Here is an 18,972-nt window from a genome sequence, read left to right as displayed (position 1 = left end):
CTTAATGACCCCTGGCTTCCCCAGTCGGTTGTTCACTGTTGCCCCCTGGGCGGGGTGCCCCCACCCATCAGCTCTAGGACCCATGTCTTCTTTTCTACTTTGAGAATCAATCATTTCCCATAGACCTTTTCCTACCCAGGACAAGGAATAAAGATCATAGTTTGGTAGTCATTAGCTTAACACTTTTCAAGCAGCCCCGTCAGCCTATGTCAAAGAGTTTATGCACCAGTTTAATAAACATTGGCCACAATAAAAAACAGTAAGAAACAGTACTTGAGCCAAGAGCAGGACAGCACATTTTCCATTATAAACAGTTTCTTGTTCAGGTGGGCTTGGGGAGGCAGAGGGCTGGCTCAGAGCCTCTCCTCCCTCCACTCCAGCCCTTGGTGATCTGGGCTCTTAGAAGAGCGTCTGTTTCCATTCAACAGAGTAGAAAGTTCTTGGCTTAGCAATGCCTTCTGAGACCTTAGCCTTGGAGGCTGGCTTGTTCAGTGGGCTGTGTCTCTCTCTCCTTGGGATGCTGAGAGCATCACGGGCAGCTGAACTGGAGCTGCTGACTTCCTGGGTGCCTGTGAGCTGTGGGGTGACTTACGGGATGGCAGGTCCTTTGCTGCACCTAGAAATGCTGAGAGTGTGGGCAGAGAGGTGTGCCCAAGGGGGCTCTTGGTCTGTGTCTGACTTCTGGGGGATTCCCATGTAGGCAGGGCAGGGGGAAGCAGTTTCCAGCACTGCAGGGGGCAGGAACATCATGGATCAGACTAGAATAAAAAAGACCAACAAACAAACTAGGTAATTTGAAACTGGACAAAATGGTGGCATGCAAAATTAATCCTCCTTTTCTGAAGCTCTTTGCTCCTCTCTCTACTCTCTAGAGGTCAGGAAGTCTCATAACCCTTTCCATCCTCCTTTTTTTCTTTTCAATTGGAGCATAATTGCTTTATAGCATTGTGGTGGTCTCTGCTGTACATTAATGGAATCAGTCATGATTATATATATCCCTTCCCTTTTGAGCTTCCCTCCCCCAATCCATTCCACCCCCTGCTGCTGCTGCTGCTGCTAAGTCGCTTCAGTTGTGTAGTCCCCATAGACGGCAGCCCACCAGGCTCCCCCGTCCCTGGGATTCTCCAGGCAAGAATACTGGAGTGGGCTGCCATTTCCTTCTCCAATGCATGAAAGTGAAAAGTGAAAGTGAAGTCGCTCAGTCGTGTCCGACTCTTAGCAACCTCATGGACTGCAGCCCACCAGGCTTCTCCGGCCATGGGATTTTTCCAGGCAAGAGTTACTGGAGTGGGGTGCCATTGCCTTCTCCTAGGTCATCACAAAGCACCAGGCTGACCTCCCTGTGATATACAGCAGCTTCCCGCTACTTATCTGTTTTACACATGATAGTACATATATGTCAATGCTCCTTTCTCAATTTGTCCCACCCTCTCCTTCTCCAAATGTGTCCACAAGTCTGTTCGCTATGTCTGTGTCTCCATTTCTTCTCTGTAAATAGGTTCATCATTTTTTCCTAGATTCCATATATATGCATTAATATCTGATATTTGTTTTTCTCTTTCTGATTGACTTCTCTCTGTCTAAAAGGCTCTAGGTTCATCCACCTCACTACAACTGACTCAAATTCATTCCTTTTTAGGACTAATATTTCCATCCTCCTTCTTATCAGAATCTGGTCTCTGGAAAGTGTCTGATAGCTGCATTTGATCAGAGAACAAGAGAATGGTAAAGCTGGGTGTGTTCCATACAGTAAGGTATTTGCGTTTAATGGGGATCTCTGATCTAAGGAATTTCAGCTCTTAATGGTGAAATTCCAGGTTGTCACTTGCTGGGAATGAAGACTGCTGTTGCTGCTAAGTCACTTCAGTCATGTCCAACTCTGTGTGACCCCATAGATGGCGGCCCACCAGGCTCCCCCGTCCCTGGGATTCTCCAGGCAAGAACACTGGAGTGGGTTGCCATTTCCTTCTCCAATGCATGAAAGTGAAAAGTGAAGTGAAGTCGCTCAGTCACGTCTGACTCTTCACGACCCCATGGACTGCAGCCTACCAGGCTCCTCCATCCGTGGGATTTTCCAGGCAACAGTACTGGAGTGGGGTGCCATCGCCTTGGGTTTAAAGGGGTATCTCAGAGCCATTAAGTCACTAAGGGTGGCTTGGAACTCACAGAGGAGAGGAAGGGAGGGAGGGTACAACAGCGAGGGCAAAGACGCTTACCTTCCGGACATTGTAGATCCAGCTGAGATAGGCTGTGACCTTAGTGTATACTCCTGGGGTAGTAGGCCCCCCACAGCCATGGCCCCAGCTCACGATGCCCACCACTTGCCACCGGTCAGAGTGATACATCAGAGGGCCACCACTGTCGCCCTGTGAGAGAGGCCAGAGCAGAGGCTGCTGGGGAGGGTGGGCAGGGCTGGGGTGGAGAGGTGGGCTTCTCCACCCTCCCCTCACTGCACTGGCCCATCTGGTCCCTGCTCTCCAGCGTCCTCTGCTGTTCCACCTTTACTTCCCCTGCTCATGCTGTTCCTGCAGCCTGGAATGCCCTTCCCTTTTGGGGCGAAAGGGTTCTGTCTGCAGTCAAGCATGTTGTGGGTGTGCTGTTAGCCCTTTCTTGGAGATCTACAACTCACACGAGCTCAGTGAGGGCTCTAAGGGGTCCTGTAGTAAGGAAGCCTGGTTATCTTTGTCTAACCTAGTGCGTGCTGAGTCGCTTCAGTCATGTCCGGCTCTATGTGACCATATGGACTGCAGGGCGCCAGGCTTCTCTGTCCGTGGGATTCTCCAAGCAAGAATACTGAAGTGGGTAGCCATTCCCTTCTCCAGGGGATCTTCCCGATCCAGGGATAGAACTCGCACTTCCTGCATTTCAGGCGGATTCACCTGGGAAGCCCATCTAACCTAGTAGTTTCCAGATTTATTGAACCATTACAGGAAGGCTTATTTCATGCTAGTCACTGTTCTAGATAACTGAGATCAATTAATGAAAAGAGTAAAGATCCTTGGCCTAAGGGAGCTTGGAATTAGATGGGGAGAGAGAGAGAACAAGCAAACCACAAAATGACATTTTCTTGTATAAAAAATGAGAGATAGTGAAAAGTGCACTTATTTGGGTGTCCTTCTTACCAACTCTTATAGCCTCTGGGGCTTCATCCCTCAGAACCCAATAACTCGATAGCTGAACTGCCTGTGGAGTTACTCACCCCCGCCCCCATTACCGTGAACTCCCTGAGGGAAGACACGGTCCTCCGAGTTCTGCATCCACCTGATATCAAGTCATCAAGAGAGGCCTAAGAGATGCCTCTTGAGTGAAGGGATTTAATGACTGAGAATGGCGGTGGGAGAAGGGTTTTGGGTTTTAATGAAAATAGTTCAGAAGATCCTGTGGGTTGGGATGTGAGAATATGTTCACGGACTGGCCAGGAGGATGGGCAAGGGGCAGTGCACTGGGGCTTATCCAGCATGAGATAGGTTTTCTCTAGTGTGGTTCAGCAGCTTGAGGACAGCTGTAGAGAAAACAGACCTGGGGTTCCTGCCGGCTAGGGGCTCATACTGTTTTAAGCAATGGGAAGTAAGAGCAGGTGGGGAGGGAAACATCATCTTTGTATGTAAAATGTACATTTGAAATCTCTCTGCTCCTATCTGTCTGTCCATCCATCCATGCATGCATCCATCCTCATATCTTTCTCCCTCTCCCCCTTCCTCCCTTCATCACACACTGCGTCGCACACTGCGTGCCCACCGTATGCAAGGCTTCATGTGGGGGCATTCATCCTCTGAGCTTTCTCATCTCTTCAGAGCAGACTTCCCCTATCTCTGTAATTCCCTCACGATCCTTGGAGGCCGCACCTGGCAGGTGTCCACGCCGCCCTCTGGGAGGCCTGCGCACATCATTGTGTCGGTGACCTCCCCCTGGTATGCATCCTCTGCGTTGCACCGAGTGCTGTTGATGACCTGGACGGATCCCTGCTGCAGTATGTCAGACATCTTCCCTGGAGGTTGAAAACACACTCGCATTCCCATTCTCGCCTTCAAATTCCAGCCCAGGACAGTTCTCTGGGTTTCCTGGTATCTTGGTGCTTGGACCTCCAGGATGGGTTTTTCTAAAGAATGGTCCTCCTTCCCATCACTTTTGGGAGCTTCTCACTTAGTCCTGTGATCCTGAGCCTGGCACTTACCTCCGTTCTCTTCTGTAAATCCCCATCCGATGACCCAGAGTGGGGTGCCTGGAGTGAGCTCCTCATCAGAGAAGGGCAAGCAGATGGGCCTGATTGTGCCTGCCAGGAGCAGAGAGAAAGAGGGGACCCGAAGTTCAGGAGAACCTGGCAGCTAAACCCTCTGTAAGGGTTAACACCAGGGTTTCCATAGCACATGTTCCATGGGATGTTAATAGAAGTAGCATGGGAAAAAAAAAAAAAAAGATTCTGTGGTCAAATAAGTTTAGAAAATGTGTTGGACTTCCCTGGTGGTGTAGTGAATGAGAGCCCACCTGCCAATGCAGGAGACATGAGTTTGGTCCCTGGTCCAGGAAGATTCCACACGCCACATAGCAACTAAGTCCATGAGACACAACTGCTGAGCCCATTTGCTGCAGCTGCTGAAGCCTGCGTGCCTAGAGCCCTTGCTCTGCAACAGGGGAAGCTATAGTAGTGAGAAGCCCAAGCACCGCAAGGAAGAGGAGCCCCTGCTTGCCACCCTGGAGAAAATGCTATGCAGCAATGGAGACCCAGCACAGCCAAAAACAAATAATTTTAAATAAAGAAACTGTGAATTAAACACAACAAAACAAATTGCTAAAAAAAAAAAAAACAAAAAAACCCTCTCGTGTCATTAATATACTAATGTGTTCCAGGAAGACAGCTATGGTATAAAAATGTTTTCCAAACTTATTTGAGAGAGGAACCCTCTTGCACCCAAGGGACCCATGTTCTATGGAACCCACCATTGGAGATGCTGATCTAAATACCACCCAGTGTAAGCTTGAGTCATTGAACAGAGCTGGTCAAAGATGCTATGGGCTGCCTTAACAGTAATGAGTTGGTGTCCCTGGAGGAGAGCAAATGGGCCCAATGACCCTTTGGCAGGGAGATTGTGCAGGCTTTTGCACTGGTTGGGGTAGAGGATGGGCCAGGAGATCTTTTAGGTCCCTCACAACTCCAAGATTGGATGAATCTGTGATTCTCACTTGGGGTGCTCTATGTAGAGAAAACAAACATCAGAAGAATCTGGCAGGGGTCGGGTGCCAGTTAAGAGCTCGAGGAGGCCTCACTGCTTTCATGACGATAGGCTGATATACTTGCCAGAAACAATGGGCCAACTGAAGTCTTGAGAGGAGTAGTGATGTGCCCAAGGTCACTTAGTGAAAGAGCTAGTGGCAGAATGGGAGTTCTGTCCCCAGGCGCCGGCTCTCACCGGAGAATGTGAGCGGTAGCTGCAGCTTCACGAGGGCAATGTCGTGCTCTCTGGGGTGTGTGGCATTCGGCTCAAGGATGAAGATCTTGGCCACAGGCAGGGATGGGGAGCTGCCCAGTCTGTCTGAGCCAGCCCTCACCTTCCAGTTGGGCACATCGAGATGCTTCCTGGGGGCAGAGACAGTGCGGTTCAGGTCTGAGCCAAGCATGAGGAGGTTTTGCCAAAGGCTAGGTCTCCGGGGCCCTGGGGAGTAGGGTGCTGCATGTCTCTGCCTTGGAGGGAAATGATGGTGAGGGGTGCTGGAGGAGGGGCCATCTGAGGAATCACCTACTGCAGGTCAGATTCTAAAGGGGGATTTGATTCTTCTCCCTGGTGAAACCTGCCGGAAGAAACGTATAACTGGAGGGCTGGGGAATGGGCTATGCCTAGTGCCTGAGCTTTGGGTCCTGACACTCTATCCTCTAGCGCATTTTACTGGTCTTTTATTCATGAGGTACTTGCATTGTGGTCAGTTTTACTGTGTACAGTAAGTCTCCTACGTATGAACCTTCAAGCTGAAGACTCTCAAAGATGGGAATGTGTGTTTGCATGTCCAATCATGTACGTTCGTTAATGTGTCTGACTTTATTTGTAAAAGTTGGGTACCTAGGCTAACTTTGCTGAAGTTAATGAACCAATTGGACTTACAAACATATTCTTGGAAGGGAACACGTTCATATGCAGGGAATTTACTGTCCTTGTCTTCTTCCTGACACCAGACACAGCTGAGTGCACAGGGGAAAAGTTTATAGCTTTTATCAGATTCTCTAAAAAGGTTAAAGATCACTGGCCTACACTGTGTGTCCTCTGAGGCAGTTATTGTGTCTACTGCATGAAGGCACATGGTACCTAGTAGGTACTCATAGATGGTGAATGAATGAACAAACAGATGGATGAATGAAGGTGAAGAGGACCTAGAATGGGCCTTCTCCAGAGGTATGGGCAGGCCTCCCTCTGCTGGCTGGTAACAGAATACCTTTTTTTTTTTTTTAACTTCTGGATATAATGAAGGAGCAGCATGGACCTTGGATTTGGAGCCAATTCTTGAAAGACTGGCGGAAAGGGAGAGAGTTCTCAAGCCTCCCTTGGAGTCCTCAGAGGCAGATGGGAAGTGCTTTTGTGCAGTGAGTGATATAGGGGAGAGTGAGGACATGGGGTCTTTGCTGGCTTTCCCCCTGAAAGGGAAGAAGTCAGGCCTGGTGACTGGAACCCTCTGCTAAGACCCCCAAGGCCTAACAAAGGCTGTCATGTCCAGTGTCTCCTTAGGCAGCCACACCCTGGTACATGGTCTTCAGGGGGCAGGGAAGGGCTGGAGGGCATCAGACAACAGATTGGAGACAGAGGATCCAGGCACTCAGGCTCCTCCGCGGCTCTGATCCCAGGGGCTCCCCGCGTGCGCCTTACCAGAAGCAGTGGGCGGCCGTGAGGATCCAGTGTGGGTCTAGGATGCTCCCTCCACAGATGTGTTGTTTGTTGTACTGGATGCTGACCTGCCAAGGCCAAGAATCCACAGAGGCCTCCTTCCCACCCACCACCCGAGGGGCCTTCACGCTCTGTCCGCAGTCTGGACTCAGAGGGAAGGAGGAAGAAAGAAGGAGTCAGGCTCTTGGGGACTAGGGTTGTCCCCCTTAGAGCCCCCAGCCTATCCTGAGTGGGGTCCTTAGGGCTGGGAACAGGGGTGGGGGTAGAGGACCAGGCCAATTTTGAATTAGTCACGGGGAGACACTGATTGTCCCAGGCTTCCCCCCAATCTCCATCTCCTTTTTTAGCTTCGGATGGAGTTTATACTGGGAATATAGATGTGTCCATTGTGCTGGAATTCGTGACCTTGAAACTGAACGTGGACCCAAAGTCCTGCCCAGGGGTGTGTCCCCAGCTGCTCCCACTGAGTAACAGTGAACAGATGCTCACAGGCTGCTTTGGGATTGGAGAGTGGGAAGAAAGTTCCAGAAATGGATCTTCCCATCCCAAACACACCTTTCTCCAAGTCCCTTCCCCCTGCTCAGAGAGTCTCCCGATTTGACATCCTGTTCCCTCTTCCACATCCCACTCTCCTGGCTCTCACGTCTGACTTGCGAACTCTTGTAAAAAAATCTCTGGTTCCACCTCTCCGCCCTGTTCCCAGCCTCTCCAATCCTCCTGGCAGTCACTGCCACAGTGATGGTTCTAAGGGGGAAAGACCACCACCCTGTCTGGGTTTGTGCCTGGAAGGGGCTTGTGAAACACTTTCTAATTCCAAACACTGCTTTCTACACATCCCTCACTCCCCTTCAAAGCCCCTTAGCATCCCTCTCTGTCTGTAGGGGAAGAGTTTAAACTCCTGCTCCTGGCAGCCTCCTGACATAAAATCGCTGTCTAGCCTAATCGATCTGCTGGTAGCTCCCTGAAAAGTCTTTCTGTTTTTGCTCCAGGAAGTCCCTGTCCCTGAGATGCCGTCTCCTCTCACGTTTATCTAAATCACTCTTCATTCGGCTGGGAAGAGAGCACTGGCCAAGACAGAGAGACAGACCTGGTCCCTGCCCTCTTAGAGCCTACAGTTCATTCTGTGATGTTTAGCCTGAGCATTTTCTCCAAGTTGGCTGATCCCTGGGGATTTTCCTCTCCTGGCATTTTCACAGTCTGCCTGGATGTTGGCCAGCTTTCCTTGTTGTCGTAGTTCAGTCCTGTCTTCTCAACGAGACTGAAGCCTCCTCTAGGGAGGATCTGTGGCTTAAGCCTCGCTCTGACTTCAGAGCTGCTTAGCTCAGCACATCAGGTGCTCAGACCCCATCAGTAACTTGGGATCACATGATAATGGGTAAAAGTCTTAACATCCAGCAGGGATGCATCAGTCAGTTCAGTTGCTCAGTCATGTCCGACTCTCTGCGACTCCGTGGACTGCAGCACGTCAGGCTTCCTGTCCATCACCAACTCCTGGAGCTTGCTCAAACTCGTGTCCATCGAGTCGGTGATGCCATCCCACCATCTCATCCTCTGTCATCCCCTTCTCCTCCTGCCTTCAATCTTTCCCAGCATCAGGGTCTTTTCCAGTGAGTCAGTTCTTCACATCAGGTGGACAAAATGTTGAGTTTCACCTTCAGCGTCAGCCCTTCCAATTAATATTGAGGAATGATTTCCTTTTGGATGAACTGGTTTGCTCTTCTTGCAGTTCAAGGGACTCTCAAGAATCTTCTCCAACAACACAGTTCAAAAGCACCAATTCTTTGCTGCTCAGCTTTCTTCATGGAGAAGGAAATGGCAACCCACTCCAGTATTTTGCCTGGAAAATCCCATGGACGCAGGAGCCTGGTAGGCTGCAGTCCATGGGGTCGCTAAGAGTCGGACATGACTGAGCGACTTCACTTTCACTTTTTACTTTCATGCATTGGAGAAGGAAATGGCAACCCACTCCTGTGTTCTTGCCTGGAGAATCCCAGGGATGGGGGAGCCTGGTGGGCTGCCATCTATAGGGTCACACAGAGTCGGACACGACTGAAGCGACTTAGCAGACTTAGCAGCAGCTTTCTTCATAGTCCAACTCTCATCCATACATGACTACTGGAAAAAACCATAGCTTTGACTAGACGGACCTTTGTTGGTAAAGTAATATCTCTGCTTTTTAATATGCTGTCTAGGTTGGTCATAGCTTTTCTTCTAAGGAGCAAGCATCTTCCAATTTCATGGCTGCAGTTACCATCTGCAGTGATTTTGAAGCCCAAGAAAATAAAGCCTGTCACTGTTTCCATTGTTTCCCCATCTATTTGCCACAAAGTGATAGGACCGGATGCCATGATTTTGGTTTTTTGAAGGTTGAGTTTTAAGCCAGCTTTTTCACTCCCCTCTTTCACTTTCATCAAGAGGCTCTTTAGTTCCTCTTCACCTTCTGCCATAAGGGTGGTGTCATCTGCATATCTGAGGTTATTGATATTTCTCCTGGCAGTCTTGATTCCAGCTTGTGCTTCATCCAGCCCAGCATTTCTCATGATGTACTCTGCATATAAGTTAAATAAGCAGGGTGACAATATACAGCCTTGAATTACTCCTTTCCCAGTTTGGAACCAGTCCATTGTTCCATGCATGCACACTACTGAACTGCAGGGATGCATCCACACTGCTAAACTGCAAAGGCTGCGAGGGTGACCTTCCTCCTCTCAGGTGGTCCAGTTTCTGGCCATCTGCCAGGCTCAGCTTGGTTCTCCCATGAGGCTGGTGGGATGAGTGGGACCTCAGAGCTTGTTTTTCCTTCTGATCTTCTCTCAGAACTAGGGGCTCTCCCGGATTCTGTTGGGCTGTTGGACTAAAGGGCTTCTTGGGAAGATGAATTTCAGAGAGATCAAGTGAATTACCCACGGTCACACTGGAAGCCAGTGGGACGGGTGCTGTCCAGATCTCCTGATGTCCTCCCCTGCCCTTCTGGCCCCATGCTGCTCACTCTGGAGCATGTTAGTCGGGACTATTGCTCAGTTTGGCACTTCCTCGATGTGGCCTCACACCTCTCTCTTTGCTCAGCCATTAGCTCCTGAGGACAGAGGCCAATTCTCTTACGTATCTTCTACTTCCAGCTAGCATCCGACAGTGATGACGCATCTTAACTGTTCCATGAATCTTTGCTAAACGGAATAAGCAAATGAGATTACGTGGGCCCTGGCCAGGGGTGAGAGCGGGTAGAGGCTTGGTCCTGCCCTTTCTGGTTTTCCTACTCTCTCTTGGATCTCTGCCCACAACAAGTATGGAGATATGGGTGGACAGTGGGAGGGAGTTCTTAACACTAACTACTTGAAGGAGTGTTCACCTACAAGCCCAAGGTCCAAGGAGTAATGTCTGGACAGAATAGAGTGACATTTGGAGTCTGAGTGATTTAAGAGTGAAGATGAAGGTCTTCCTTCCTGCTTATTGCTGGCCCAGGACCCAAACCCTCAGAGGCGGGTCATACTCACCAAGGCACTGCAGGGAAACCAGGGAACCTGAGAGACAGGGGCTGGAAAGGAGACACAGGCGTCCTGTGGCTTTTGCTTGTCTTTTGGCTGGGAGGCAGGACCTCGGGTCTCCTGGCACTACTGATTCCAGTCCCCTCCCAGCACCCGGGAAGTATGAAGCCTTGCCTGGTGGGGGCTGTATAGACAACGTGCTGTGCTGTACTTAGTTGTCCAGTCATTCTGACTCTGTGACCCCATGGTCCACACCCTCCAGCCTCCTCTGTCCATTGGATTCTCCAGGCAAGAACACCAAGGTGGGTTGCCATGCCCTCCTCCAGGGGATCTTCCCAACCCAGGGATCGAACACAAGTCTCCTGCAATGCAGGTGGATTCTTTACTTTCTGAGCCACCAGAGAACCCCAAGAATACTGGAGTGGATAGCCTATCCCTTCTCCAGGGGATTTTCCCAACCCAGGAATCTCACCAGGGTCTCCTGCTTTGCAGGTGGATTCTTTACCAGCTGAGCCACCAGGGAAGCCCCATATAGACACCGTACTTCCACCCAATTCAGTGCGACTGAATGCAGTTGGATTCCACGCCCCTGCTGACAAGCATCTGCTATGTGCTGGGCCCTGCCTGAGTCACAGCCCACCCTGGGGCTCTTGGCAGCCTGAGATGGAAGAGAGCAGAGGCTGGACCAGTGTCTGCGGCACTGCAGGCTCTTCAAACAGGAGAGGAATGGGATTTTAGTGAAACTCCAGGCAAACAATCATTCTGCTCCTGCTGCTGCTGCTGCTGCTGCTAAGTTGCTTCATTCTGTTCCTAGTCCTCTCCTTTTCAAGATTTACTCTTTGATGAATAAGCAGCTCTCAACAACCTCCCTGCATGCTAAGAAGACATCATTTTCTCTGTGGGGTGACAGTGTTCCTGTAGATGCCGGGCTCTGGCACAGGTGGTGGGCATGAGAACAGGACTGTGGCCACACAGCTGCTCCTCCGGAGAGTTAGAAATGCGGTGGGGGGTGGGGGCTGCTCTGGCCTGGGTGAGTGGCAGGAAGGACAAAGTGGCCTTTGGAATCCTGCCTCTGGGGCTCAAAGAGAGCATAAGGCCATAGGAAACCAATTTGGTTTTCTTATTTGACTGATGAAAGTCCGCCAGCATGTGGACAGCTCACTTTGTCCGGCTGCCCATTGTATTAAGCCAAAGAGTCAACACAGAAAACCGCTCAGAAACGTGATGCTCTAGCTTTTGATATCGGACTGTCTGCCTGGCCAGGAGTTCTTGTTGTCTGGTTTATGTTCCCCTTGCTGCATCCATTCAGGGTGGTCTGGCTGCAATCCCAATGACAGGGAGCATGGGTGAGCTTTCTGGGCCAGAGGCGTCCTCTGACTTACCCACTTGAGTTTTGCACCTGAAGCTCCTGCAGGTTCTCTGTGATTTTGACAATGTCCAGATCTTGGTCTAGGCCAACATCCACAGCTCTGAAGGTGGGTTTGCTGCTCATGTTGGGAGGGAAAGGGAGAGAGTGAGAGATGTGAGCTGAGGCAGGAGCTCAGACCAAGGTGGTGGGAATAGCCCCCACTCCCAGGAGAGCGGGCAGCGGAGGGAGCTGGGTGGGGCATGGCTGGGGAGTGGAGGTGGCCTTGGTCAGCGAGCGCAGTGCCTGCTTTGCTAGAGGACAAGGGACGTTTCCTGACATCCAGGATTCAGCCCTGAGCACAGTGCTGACGTGGACTTGCTTTCTTGGGCAGGGAAGACTGGTCCCAAGCCCAGAGCTCTGAAAAAATGTTATGGACACCCTTTTGTAACTCCCAGCTCTGTCCTTATTCCAAATGTCTCAGCTGTTTCTCCTGGTTCACAAGGAGGCAGAGGAAACAAGTTAGCACCCACCCCTACGTTGGAGGGAACTAGAGGTGGACACTTGGTTCTCCAAACGAGGCATCTGGTCTGAACTTGGTAGTAGGGTACACTTATGGTCCCTTTGGAGGTGGGACAGGCCAAGATCAGGCTTCACATGCATTCAGACAAACAGCTTTCTCGTTTGGGTCACTATCCCTCCTTCTCTCCACAGATCCATGTTTGTCTTCTTTCAAACCTTGAGTACAAGCCTTCCTTCCTCCAGGAATTCTTCTCTGCTTAATCTCATCTTTCTGATTGTTGCTGTACTGAATGTGCCTCTTTCCCATCTCTCCTATCCTTCCCCATCCTTTATACCAGTCATGCTAGCGTAAGCTCTGTCTGCAGGTTTGGGTCAACCTAAGACACTGGCTGACTGGCACTTTCTCACATGCCCACCCAGGAATCTGGCACTACCTGGATGACCCGGCCATGGCCCCTGAAAGGCTGGAGTCTAGCAGTGCCGGGTTTTGTGCTGAGAGCCCTCAAGCCTGAGATTCTTCTCCTGGCTCTGACACTAGCTTGATGTGTGACCCTTGGCAGGTCACATTTTCTCTCTGGGTCTCTCTCTAAGCCTCAGTTTTCCCCTCTATAAATGATGGGTGGACCAGATGACCTTCAGAGTCCTTCCCATCTTGAGCCATCTAGAGTTTTGTGGTCCTGGAACAAGAAGGCCCTCCTAGCCAGGGAAATCTGAGATACAGAAAGAGGGATCATGGTGGAAGTGGACATTCTCAGGAGAGTTAGCCTCTATTCACCAGTTACATCATGATGAATAATTCTGATCAGCTTTGATCTTGCAGAGCCCAAGAGCAAGATGGCTTGATGCCTTAAAGAGATTAGAAGGACAGAAAACCTAGGAGCCTTTTACCTTAAGAATCCCTGGAGACATCCTGGTTTCATAATCAAGCTGCAGCCTGCGCTGCTAGTACAGCTGACACTGCAGTTGGCTGGACTGCAGGAGGGAGGGGGAGGGGCTGCAGCCAGGAGGCCAGGCCAGGGTTGCTGTTGGGGGAGGGGTGACGCAGGGGCAGGGCTTGCCTTCCTAGCTCTCCTTGGAAAGGAAGAGAGCAGGGTGTCCTTTCCAGAAGGGACTGCAAGTTGCACACCATGGAGGGCAGAGAGCAGGAGAAACCTGGCAGCCGGAGAGCAGAAGGCACCAATAGTTCTGATGGCTCGGTGATGTCTGTCTAGAGTGCTTATTGAAAAAGGGGCTTGAGGCTGCTCTAGGGTTTGATGGAAGAGGATTCTGTGATTGACTGATGGATGGTGTCTGCCTAAGATGTATCATTTCCACCTAGTCTCTGGGTCCAGTTTCTTAGAATCCTAAAATTTGGGGCCTGCCAGGAAGAGATTATCCCCTGTGCAGCTGAATGCATGGGTCCTTTTCTATCCTCTCCAGTTAGGCTCTGAGTGATCAACTGTCTCCCCTCTCCTCGCTCTACAGATGAAATCTCCACAAAAGAGAGAATTATCCAACCTAGAAACAGATATAATTCTGACACCCAGGAATTAGGGGGTCTTGGGCACACGTTCCAGCCCTCTTGCTCCCAGCTACTATCCGATCAAGTTATTCATCTTCTTTGAACCTAGTTACAAAACAGAATAATAACTACCATTTCAGTTTTTGCCAAGATCAAATGAATATAAATACGCAATGTTAATTACCCTTCTTATAAGTATACTTTTTCATCCTTAATTACCCTTCTTATAACTGGATATTTTTCATACTTTTTAAAACTGCTTTTGAAATTTGCTGAGAGAGCTGAGATTGCTGATGAAACCCCAGTGAGATCAGGTTCATTTAAACTAAATTTTAACCAATAGGGCTTTGAATAAATAAATAAGATTTTTTTGTATTCTGGGGCAGGGGCGGCATCTTGCCAAACCAAGAAGAAATGAGGGTTGAGGAGTAAAGGAAAGGACGGGATTATAAAGGAGCCTGAACGGTGTGGGGGGGGTGTGGGGATGGGGGTGAGGGTGGGGGAGGGGTGGGGCAGATATTCTCTCTCTCATAACCATGCTATGAGGTTGGCATTGCTTCTCCCATTAATTCTTTTTTAAAATTGATTAATTAATTTGACTGTAGGCTTCCCAGGTGACTCAGTGGTAAAAGAATCTGCCTGCCAATGCAGGAGACACGGGTTCGATCCCGGAGTTGGGAATATCCCCTGAAGGAGGAAATGGCAACCCACTCCAGCTGCCTAGGAAATCCGATGGAAAATGGAGCCTGGTGGGCTATCCATGGGGGTCACAAAAGGGTCGGACATGACTGCACCACTAAGCAACAACAACCAGATCTTAGCTGTGGCATGCGGGATCTTCAGTCTTCATTATGGCACGCAGGATCTAGTTCACTCACGAGAGATCAAACCTGGGCCTCTGCACTGGGAGTGCAGAGTCTTAGCCACTGGACCACCAGGGAAGACCCCCACCCCACCCCTCACACACCTCTCCATTAACTCTTCAACAAACTGAGACTTACAAGATTTAACTTCATGCTGCTTGTAAGGAAAGCGTTTCAAAAGCAGTTGTCTGACTCCAATACCTACAATCTTCAGGAAAGAGAGAGGAAGGGGGAGGGAAAGCGGGAAAGGGGGAAAGAGGAAGGAAGAAAGAGAGGGAGAGAGGTCATGGGGTGAGGTGACAGCCACCGGACCTTGGGCTGGGTACCTGTCATAGCCCATCTGCCGACAGGCGGTCTTGGCCAGAGCTTGTGTGAAGCTGTCGAAACAGGCGGAGGCCCAGTTCTTCGTGGCGGGGTTCAGCACCTGCAGGGTGGATCGGTCCCTGGAGAGGCGGACTGGGAGGGAAGGAACCTGGGTCAGCTCAGGGCAAGGGCTCATCTGGCTCATCTCCCACAGAATTCATCATGTGACCAGCCCGAACCGGTGGTCCAGACCCTGCCAGGAACCGGGGAGCCTCACAGAGCATCAAACCTTTCCACCTCAAGGGGAGTTCCTCTTTTGGAACTGACTGAGTCTTGTTCTGACTGGAGCTAGGGTGACCAGATCTCCTGGGAATAATCTCCATTTTGACTTTCGCCCTGGCATAATTATTAATAGCTCCCCTTTCACTTTTGAGCTTCTCCTGTGGCTCAGCTGGTAAAGAATCTGCCTGCAATGTAGGAGACCTGAGTTCAATCCCTGGGTTGGGAAGGTCCCCCTGGAGAAGGGAAAAGCTACCCACTCCAGTATTCTGGCCTGGAGAATTTCCTGGACTGTGTAGTCCATGGGGTCGCAAAGAATCGGACACAACTGAGTGACTTTCACTTTGTAGATGTATTTGCATATATACATTTGATGGTTGTATTACAAGGCCTTCCTACCCGTGGTTCACACAAGTTCTCTAGTCTGGGAAAACTGCTCAAAGAGGAACTTTGCTCTTTTTTCCATGTAAGGTCAGAGAGGGGTAGGTGAGTGAGAATTGCTATTGGCAGCAGGGTGGCAAGGCTCACAGGCATTTGATTTCTGATTTAAAAAAGGAGCAAATACACAGGATGTCATTCAGCCTTGCCCTATAAAAGCCCCCATCACCTGTGTCCTGGGCTGTCTTTTCTTTGCAGAGCCCAAGTACTAGGTGGATCAAGCTGGATTAACCCAATCCAAGGAAGAACATGGGTTTTTATGTAAAAACCATCCTTTGAAGGACCTAGCTCAGTTTTGTTCCATAACGTGTTACAATAAACACTTCTATAATGAATAGACACCCCTGGTGGCTCAGACGGTAAATAAACTGTCTGCAATTCAAGAGACTGGGTTTGATTCCTGGGTCAGGAAGGTCCCCTGGAGAAGGAAATGGCAACCCACTCCAGTATTCCTGCCTGGAGAATCCCATGGACGGAGGAGCCTGGCGGACCATAGCCCATGGGGTTGCAAAGAATCAGAAATGATTGAGCAACTAAGCACACACGCAAAATAAACAGAAGAATCAATAGCTGGCTAGTGGCCGTATGGTCTCTTTGTAGTCCCTTTGAAATAATAGGTGTCAGAGAAAAAAAGGGAACTTTTTCAGCATCCAGGTGCAGCAGGGATGGGGAAGGCTCAGTTACAACTTCCTGTCCCCTCTGGTCCACATTTGTTCATCAAAATACACTGAGTGTTTGCTACACGTGAAGTATCGGGGATCCAGTAGATAAGACATGATCCTGCTTTTAAGACTCTTACAGTCGGGAAGGAAGCTGACTAGGCAGGCACCAGATGCTGTGCAGTGGACCAAGAGGACCTGAGCCAACTTCCTGCTCTGCCCACTCCCCTGGCCCCTTGGCCCCTGGACTCACCTGCCACTGGAGGTCCATCGGGGAGTTTCTTGACGCAGTACTGCTCATCCTCCCCCAAGGCACAGTCCTGGTGGCCATCACACACCTGTTCCCTTGGGATGAAGAGGAGGGGCTGCCCACAGATGAAGAAGTAATTGTCCAGAATCACCTTGACTGGAAGGCAAGGGCAGGGAAGGGCAGAGAGGGCTGATGGTCAGGCAGGCAGCCCAGGGGCAGGAGAGGCTGTGTTTCCCTGAAAACCTGCTGGGCCTGGAGACAGGCAGATATGGGTTCCAGGCCCACTTCTGCCACTTAATTACTGGTGTCCTCAGTCTTCTCCTTTGTAAAGTGGAGATAATAACACCAGTCCCCATCCCTAAAGATGGCTGAGGAGTCTATCAAGATCACGTGTGAGGAGCAACTCAGAAATAGCCCCACTTGCTTCTCAACCCCAAGCACACAGGGCCTCTGGGGACGGAGGAGACAGCCCTGGGCCCGGAGTCTGAGGACCTGAGAACTGGCTCTGCCGCCTCCTGGGGGATTTTAGACTAATCCCTTGCCCTTTCTGGGCTTCACAGGGTTGTGGAGAAGGAACGCTCAGTGGGCTGGTGGTTGTGAAAGTGTCTCATTGCTATCAGGCGCATTTCTAGGATGAGGTGTTTTTACCTGGGGTTGAAAGACCGTTAGGAGGTTGGTGTTTTGCTTGCTTTGTCTGCAGCCTCCTGCCTTCAGAGTCTATTGATCCTTCTCTGTCTTGGATGATGGGACGGAGTCTAGTGTTTTTAAGTCCTCAGGAAACAGATATTTCCATACTTTTCCAAACTCTCCCAGCTCCTCCTGTCTAACTGAACTCTCCTTTGGCCTGAAGCTCCCCTGGACAGCCTAGCATCACCCTTGAGTGGCCCTCAGAGTGATGGAAACAAGTGTCATGATGGGCCTGCTTATTGCTGCTAACAGCTTTCCGGGCATTGTCACCCGGAGTCCTGACAATAACTTTAGGAGGTAGGTGCTATCATTAACTCACATTACAGACAATGATATGGAAGTTTAGAGAGTTAGGGTTTACTTCCCAAGCCACATGCACTTAGGAGCCAGGATTTCAATTAGTCCGTCCAGCTCCAAAGCTCTTTGCTGCTTCTCCCAGCCTTCCCTATAGGAGCTTAAAATGTGACTTCTTGGTCCTGATGCTCTTGCTTTGAGAAGTAAGGGAGAAGGAGTAGGTCAGATATTTCCTCGACTTTCAGGGTTTGGTTCGTGGTCAGGAACCAGGGTGAGAAAGGGTCAGTCCTGCCTCCTGGGGGAAGCCAGGATACAGTGTCACCAGTCGAGCCCCCAGAAACCAAATGTTGTTGGAGCCCAGCCCAGGAGGGAAGTTCAGGTTACTGATTCTAGTTGTAGAACCTGGGGGCCCCGGGCTGGAAGTCACTCAGGACCTTCTGGGACAAGGAAAGCCTGACTCTAAATCTTGTATTAGTACCTGCCCTGGCTCACCCTGAACCTGGCCCTGTCTGCTCTCTCCACTATGATGGGGCGCATGGTCAGAGAAGGTAAGCTCATCTTACTATTAGTTTGAGCCAAACAGGCTTAGGACAACAAATCTGCTGATGCCCACCACCACTCTTGGGTCAGCCAGGGTCTAAAGGGTTTGGGTTTATCTGCATCTCATGTCCCCGTGGGGCACTCAGGATGGGTGATGTTTATGTCTCGGATCTGCATTTCCACCACCATGAGGTGGAAATGGACCTACTCAGTTGGGGGCCTGATTGTCTGTCCTGGCCCCTCAACTGCCATATCCCCCTTCTCTGGCTCAGTGCCCAAGGGGAGACTGAGGGGTTGGACCAGATGAGCTCTGAGTGTCCTCCGATGAGGTGGAGGCTGCCCCAGGCTCCTGGAAAGCTGTCCTGGCCTGGTGAGCAAACACATGGCCTTGACCTCAGCCCTACACACTGCATGGTGACCTCCACTTTTGCACAGCCTAGTTTTTAATCCAAGTACTTTACACACATTACCTCATTGGTTCTCTGATATCCCTCTGACAAAGATAGGATATTTTACAGGCGAGGCAACTGAGGTTAAGAGAGGTTGGGAGACTTACTCAAGGTCACACAGCACCCAAGAAGGGGCAGCACCGGGATCCCCATCCCAGGTGTCTTGAGTGCTAGTCAGGCCCTCTTGGCCCTACTTCCTGGGTGAAATCTGTGGTCAGTACCCTGCTTGGCCATGGTGGGGGGTGGAGGTGAGGGCTCAGTCGTAGGATGGGGTGTGGGGGAGGCTGAGAGAGACAGGCTCTGGGAATCAGGGCTTGCTTGATTCGCTCATCTTTGGCCCCAGAGTGGCCTGCTTGGATCACACTGGGTCTTAGGCTCCAGCCATGGTGAAGCCAGAGCTCAAGATGGGGCGAGGCGCTGCCCTCTTGGGCATCTTCCCTAATGCCTCTTCCTTCTTCCCCTCCTCACAAGCAGACATGCTCCGTTCC

General features: G+C 50.5%; 1 protein-coding gene across 3 annotated transcripts in view; it reads right to left on the bottom strand.

Annotated features, from left to right (window-relative positions):
- Positions 1-209: 209 nt before the first annotated feature.
- Positions 210-18,972, bottom strand: part of TMPRSS4 (transmembrane serine protease 4) — a 40,762-nt gene continuing 21,999 nt past the window's right edge. Inside the window, exons 4-13 of one of the 3 annotated variants that reach the window (XM_004016062.5) lie at positions 16,518-16,670; positions 14,912-15,041; positions 11,737-11,838; positions 10,364-10,404; positions 6,852-7,011; positions 5,409-5,575; positions 4,175-4,273; positions 3,846-3,988; positions 2,217-2,366; positions 210-758 (exon numbers count right to left, since the gene is read on the bottom strand). In XM_004016062.5, the coding sequence (XP_004016111.1) occupies positions 747-758; positions 2,217-2,366; positions 3,846-3,988; positions 4,175-4,273; positions 5,409-5,575; positions 6,852-7,011; positions 10,364-10,404; positions 11,737-11,838; positions 14,912-15,041; positions 16,518-16,670 (1,157 nt within the window). In that variant the 3' untranslated portion in view covers positions 210-746. Of the gene's footprint in view, positions 759-2,216; positions 2,367-2,691; positions 2,898-3,738; positions 3,989-4,174; positions 4,274-5,408; positions 5,576-6,851; positions 7,012-10,363; positions 10,405-11,736; positions 11,839-14,911; positions 15,042-16,517; positions 16,671-18,972 lie in introns of those variants that run through there. The other 2 variants (XM_060399310.1, XR_009596512.1) reach the window with 2 other exon arrangements.

This window comes from Ovis aries, chromosome 15 (genome assembly GCF_016772045.2).
Source record: "Ovis aries strain OAR_USU_Benz2616 breed Rambouillet chromosome 15, ARS-UI_Ramb_v3.0, whole genome shotgun sequence".
Lineage (NCBI taxonomy): Eukaryota > Metazoa > Chordata > Mammalia > Artiodactyla > Bovidae > Ovis > Ovis aries.
The sequence above is the reverse complement of the archived record's forward strand: the minus strand, read 5'-3'. Positions and strand labels throughout refer to the sequence as shown.